Source organism: Pygoscelis adeliae, unplaced genomic scaffold (genome assembly GCF_000699105.1).
Source record: "Pygoscelis adeliae isolate BGI_AS28 unplaced genomic scaffold, ASM69910v1 Scaffold582, whole genome shotgun sequence".
Lineage (NCBI taxonomy): Eukaryota > Metazoa > Chordata > Aves > Sphenisciformes > Spheniscidae > Pygoscelis > Pygoscelis adeliae.
This window is the reverse complement of record NW_008824281.1, coordinates 483797-489160: the sequence shown is the minus strand read 5'-3', so window position 1 is coordinate 489160 and position 5364 is coordinate 483797. Positions and strand designations below refer to the sequence as shown.

Sequence of the window (5364 nt, the reverse complement as noted above, 5' to 3'; positions counted from 1 at the left end):
TAGGGATAGGGATCTCAAGGGTGTCTAATCCATACCACGCAGTAAGTGTTTGCCTATCCTTGCCAGATAGTAACAACCACAGACAACTGTGAACTGAAGTATCTGCTGATACTGTAGGCAGATCATAGCTGCTTCCCAACGTCCAAGCTTTGAAAAAAAACCAACACCAACTAAAACCAAACCAACCAAAACAACCAACCAATCTTCACTTTACAAGCAGCCAGCAAACAGGTCAGGATTTATAAGGCCAGACAATGATTACCCACTGCAATCCTGCTGCTGACAAAGCTAGCAGTAGCAGAAAAGTTCCCTTAAGCATGGTATGAAAAATGTCTCCAGAGCCTTTATGTGAGAGCAGCTAATCTGAACTACATATTCCTTTTACAGGTTTTTCCAGGTACATCTGAAGACCTTTTGATCTGACCATCACTAAATGGTAAACAGAGGCAATGTCTGAAGTGTTTCCCTGGCCCTGTGTTCAGTTCCAAAGGTTTGCCCTGCCTTTGTCTTCGTGAAGAAATGAGACCTGATGCACAACTCCTCATTCATCTGGGCAAAACATAGACACGTGGGCAAGAAAGGAACTGTGGCACACTGTGGCCACACCCTGATCTTCCAGGACACCCTGCAATACCTCCATGGATCGACCAGATAACGCTTGCATGTTCCGTAACTCCTAAAAAACTTTGCATATAGAAAAGCACTGAATCGGGAACAATCCCTGGTGGATTTTCCTAGTTTCCCCTACCCACAACTACTTGGGAAATCAGACAGCTTTCAACGCTCTGCAAAAATATTTATTAGTATTTTCTACTTGACTGTAGAGTGTTGAGGACGAGTAAAGCCTTACGTTAGATCTTCACTGCACCTGCCTAACAAAATGCAAGCAAACCATACAAGTGCTTTTCAATATTAAAAATCCCCCCCAACAGAAAGAACAGTTTTAGTAAAAAGACTACAAACTGGGAACAGAAAGGCAAATTACAGATTTGTCTGGTAATAACTAGCATTTATTCATCCTTCAGCAAGATCTTTATCACCTAGTTGTTTTTTAATTAAACAGACCAATGAGAAAGGTAAGAAACAACGGAAGTTTCTTGTCTGTTGTTTGTTTTCTGAGCAGCGTTCCCATTTCTAACACACACTTGTACGCCTGTATCTCTTGCTAGAATCGCAGTATATTACTATATAATTTCTCATGCTTTAAGTAACCACTGAAGATTGCCTTAGTTGTGGAAGGAAGGGAGGAGTATAACTGCATAAGCACATGAGGCTCATTTGCTTTAAAAAAAACCCTGTCTTGTTTCCTCCTCAGTCTATTTTATCATAACAACATTTGCTTTTGGTAGAGCAGCGGAACCTGACAAATATTGTGTCTCCCAAGAAGAGGGGAAGGTACGCATTTAAACAAATTTTTTAAAAGACTGATTAAAGGCTGAGTGCACACGTCTAAATTAAAAACAAATTATTAAAGCTACATGTTCTCCAAAATTCCTCAATGTGCACAAAAGAGGGAATGAAGAGACATAAATCAAAAAAAACCCCATGTAGGTGAGCCAATCCTAGGGCTTGTATTTCTCATCTCTGCTGCTACTATTACACTGTATTTGCTAGGAATAATTGTGTTTCGAACAAGTAATAGAAAGAAACCACATGAAAGAGATAATATAGGTATATTTAGTATTTGTTTGACTCATTCAACTTTATATAGGCCCATTAAACACTAGATTATTTTATGTAGACATTTCTTAAAAAGAGGAGGATGGCCACTTACATACTTTCCTTGAAAACCAAATAAAGAAAGAAAAATAACATCATTCACAAAGGCAAATAAGACTACCTTCAGCTTCTGTATTTCTGCTTTTATTCATCTGTGTCCTGTTAGTTCATATTTGTCAACATTTCATATTATGTTTTGGGTTTTTTTTTTTTTAATTACTAAAGGCTCTCTAGTACCTCAACAGTAGAAAATATTTACACAAAGCAAGCATGGAACAGACCGCTTCCAGAACTTTTCCACAATCCTAGAGCATATCCTGACAAATTTTCATCAATATTCACCTACACAGAACCTCATAATTTGATTTCAGGGTTTTAGTGTGCATCATCATCTCTTGAGCAATAAAATCATAGTAATAGGAACAAATTAATGCTGCTGCATGGCCTGCTTATATGTCTACTGTATTATATAATATTTTCCAAACTTTGGATCAATCTATGGGATAGTTAATGACATCTTCAGGATACCCCGGTAATAGAAAGCACTTTTCACGTTTATCCAAGGAGCTAGTTCTAGCTTACGTCTTGCTAGCTTGCAAAACCAGACAGATCAACAATACCTGCTATAAACAGGATGGGTGCAGGGTGCATGCTTTGCTCCAAAATGCAACAGCAGAAGGGTAGACAATCCACATATTTAGACAGGGAGACATTAATAACGGATCTGTTTTCTTTGTATTATGCGTCCTAACACTGTTAGTGGATACATGAGAATACTAGATGTTGACCCACATGTTTGGTGCAAAATTATGTACCTATTCATAAGCAGAATCCAGCTTTTTTTTTTTTTTGAGCCAACTAAATGTTCACTGCTAGTATTAACTGAACTATACCACTGTTGTTAAAAGGAGACTTGAAACTAACAGCTCTAAGCAGCTTCAGTTCTCAAAACAGTTTCACTGGTATCTGAATATTTTGAAAATCAACTCTAGGGAGGGCGAACAAGCAGAAGTTGAATCTCCATTAAAAGAGATCTTATTTTCAATTCAGGAGATTCATACATCTCTTAAGAATTTCCATACATAATGGACTTGAAGCAGGAACGAGCCATATATTCAGAAAGTGTTTTATATTTAATTAATGCAGCAATGCGTGAATACAAGACTGATCATACCTGGACAGATCAGGACAAGTCTATCTAACCCTGTACCCTGTTCTTGTTAGTATCTAGTGGCAGATGCCTCAGGAAGAACATCAAAACAAGGTAAAGGTACAGCCATACTTCAGTCTACCTTGCAGACATTCAGCAAGACAGGAGCCAGAGAGAGTACTTTGGCTTTCGGTAGACCCTGTTGCCCCTGTTGGATTTTTCTTCTAAGAATTATCTAGTTCTTTTTTAAGCCCATTTAAACTTTTTTTGCATTCACCATATTCTCTGGAAAAAAAAAAATAAATTCCTAAATTTAGACTATTGTATAAAAATAAACCTAATTTATTTTGAAGGTGCCATTTACTAATCTCATTTGTTGCCTACTTGGAAAAGAAAAATGTTTCCCCCCATTTTTCCCTGCCACAAGTGATTTTACAGATCTGTCATACCACTCCCTAATCATCTGTTTTCCAGTCTGAAGAGTTCCAGTCTGGCTTACTAACAGTTTCTGCCAATTTACTGATAATCTCATATCTTCCTCCATGGTTGAAATATAAGATAATGATATAGAAGACTGTCAACTTGTCCTTATGTCCAATAATATACAGAAAATTGGGGGGAACTGGCTATTAAAAAAAGAAAACCTCCTTACCACTGGGTGGCTTGGGTCGTGGAGGGACATTTTTCTTCGGTGGTAACGCTGGTGTGTCTGATTTGCTTTTGAAAGGGTCATCTGAGAATCCCACCCCTCCAAAAGAGGAGGCGAAAGGGTCTGAAGCTACTGACTACATGAAAAAAAAGAAAAGAAAAAGAATGTAAGCACGTTGTTGAACATCTGTTGTTTCATGAAAGCTACAAGTTAACCCAAGTAAAAGCATTAACTTCAAAAAATGAGGACAGATTTACAGAATTATGTCAGTGGTGTAAGAGGCTAACACCCACTGACAGAGGTGCTAGGATTTCATTAACATTCAGAAGTACTTACGCTCTTAATCACTTAAGTACTTCTAGCACTTTTAGTCCTAGCAAAAAGCTGATGAAAAAAATAAAAGGAAGTAAAACTCTACTTTTTACTATTTGGCAATGAACGGTCAATACTACAGTCTGGCCTTCACTCTGACAAACAGAACCATGATAGAAACTGGAAAAACAGGGTAGATTGCAGAATGGATAGCTTTTTTCCAAGCTTTTCTCAAGTTACACACAGCTATCTGTCTTTTTTGTAAAAGCTCAGGGAAAATTCCAAACCCATACTTTTTAATGTTTCCTATATTCAGCTGGCTCATGTGAAGGACTCTCCTATTGATTAAAAAAGGTATAAAAAAATTATGCCATGCAGGGAAATTTATCATCCTGAAATGAAGAAAGAGGAATTTTGTAGGCAAAGCTAAAGCTTGCAGTCAGACCCTTGCTAAAACTTCTAACTCAAGCCAAACACATCAGTATTTGTAAAAACTGTTGCCACCTAGTGGAGAGCTAAAATCCCCGCAAAAACCAGTAAGAAAAGTTAGAAAAAAAATACAAGAAGTTTAGTTAGTCAAAGTGATATGATTACCTATTTTCTAGTTAACATTTACTCTACAACGTTCAAGCGTTATTGTGGAACTAAGTGTAAAAAGTTGGGCAACTGATGTCAACTGTAAATTCCAAACTCCACCTCAGAAAGCTATCAGCAGACTGTGGCCGATCCAGATGAGGAGGTAAGGACCTAGTTCTATTTGAAATACCTTATATACTCAGTTTATACCAAGAAACCAAGGAAACAGCAATTCTGTTAAGAGCTATGAAATGTCAGCACACCATGTTTTCCACCTTCCTCTGGTTCCCTGTGCTCATGGAGAAGTTTAAGAACAAGTCAGGATACTATGAGAGATGAAGTACCCAAGAAGCAGACTTCAGGACTTAGAGGAAGGTTGGACACTGAAATATATTAGTATCTGGAACGACGACTTTTTCTTACAAGTAGAAACTAGAAGTTATTTCTTTTGCTCCTCTGGTATTTGAAAATATTTGTGAAAAGTTGATTCATCCTTGCTGAATCTACCGGTCTTGGTAAGACTTTGCTATCTGAGATGGATGGAAAATGCTTTGCTAAGTAACTGGTGAGGTTGATCGGAAAAAGATTAACAGAAGTGGGTTGTCAGCTGAAAAGTTACAATCATCTCACCCCCTTAAAAAAAAGCATCTATACATAAATTTTTAAAAGGACAGTTGCTTTCCTTGTAACCTTTACCTTTGACATCTGACTGAAGTCTGCAAATCCCTCACCACTACTGAAAGCTCCGCTTCCAAATGGATCCAGTGTTCCAAATGGATCTGAAACAGATACAGGGGAAAAAAAAGTTATTTTAAATAATACTTAAGAATTATGAAGAATGCTTGGTGCCAATGAAGTACAAAACTAGGCAGGTGATTAAAAAACACTTGCATTTTGGCCTGGCATGAGATGTTAAAAGAGAATTCTGTAAAACAATAGGTTTTCTACTGGGGGGGGG

At 37.6% G+C, this 5364-nt stretch overlaps 1 protein-coding gene across 1 annotated transcript in view; it reads right to left on the bottom strand.

Moving 5' to 3' along the window:
• Nucleotides 1-5364, bottom strand: part of EPS15L1 (epidermal growth factor receptor pathway substrate 15-like 1) — a 38637-nt gene that overhangs the window by 16640 nt on the left and 16633 nt on the right. The window contains exons 21-22 of the mRNA XM_009335310.1: nt 5103-5185; nt 3522-3654 (exon numbers count right to left, since the gene is read on the bottom strand). Coding sequence (XP_009333585.1) covers nt 3522-3654; nt 5103-5185 — 216 coding nt within the window. The remainder of the gene's footprint in view (nt 1-3521; nt 3655-5102; nt 5186-5364) is intronic.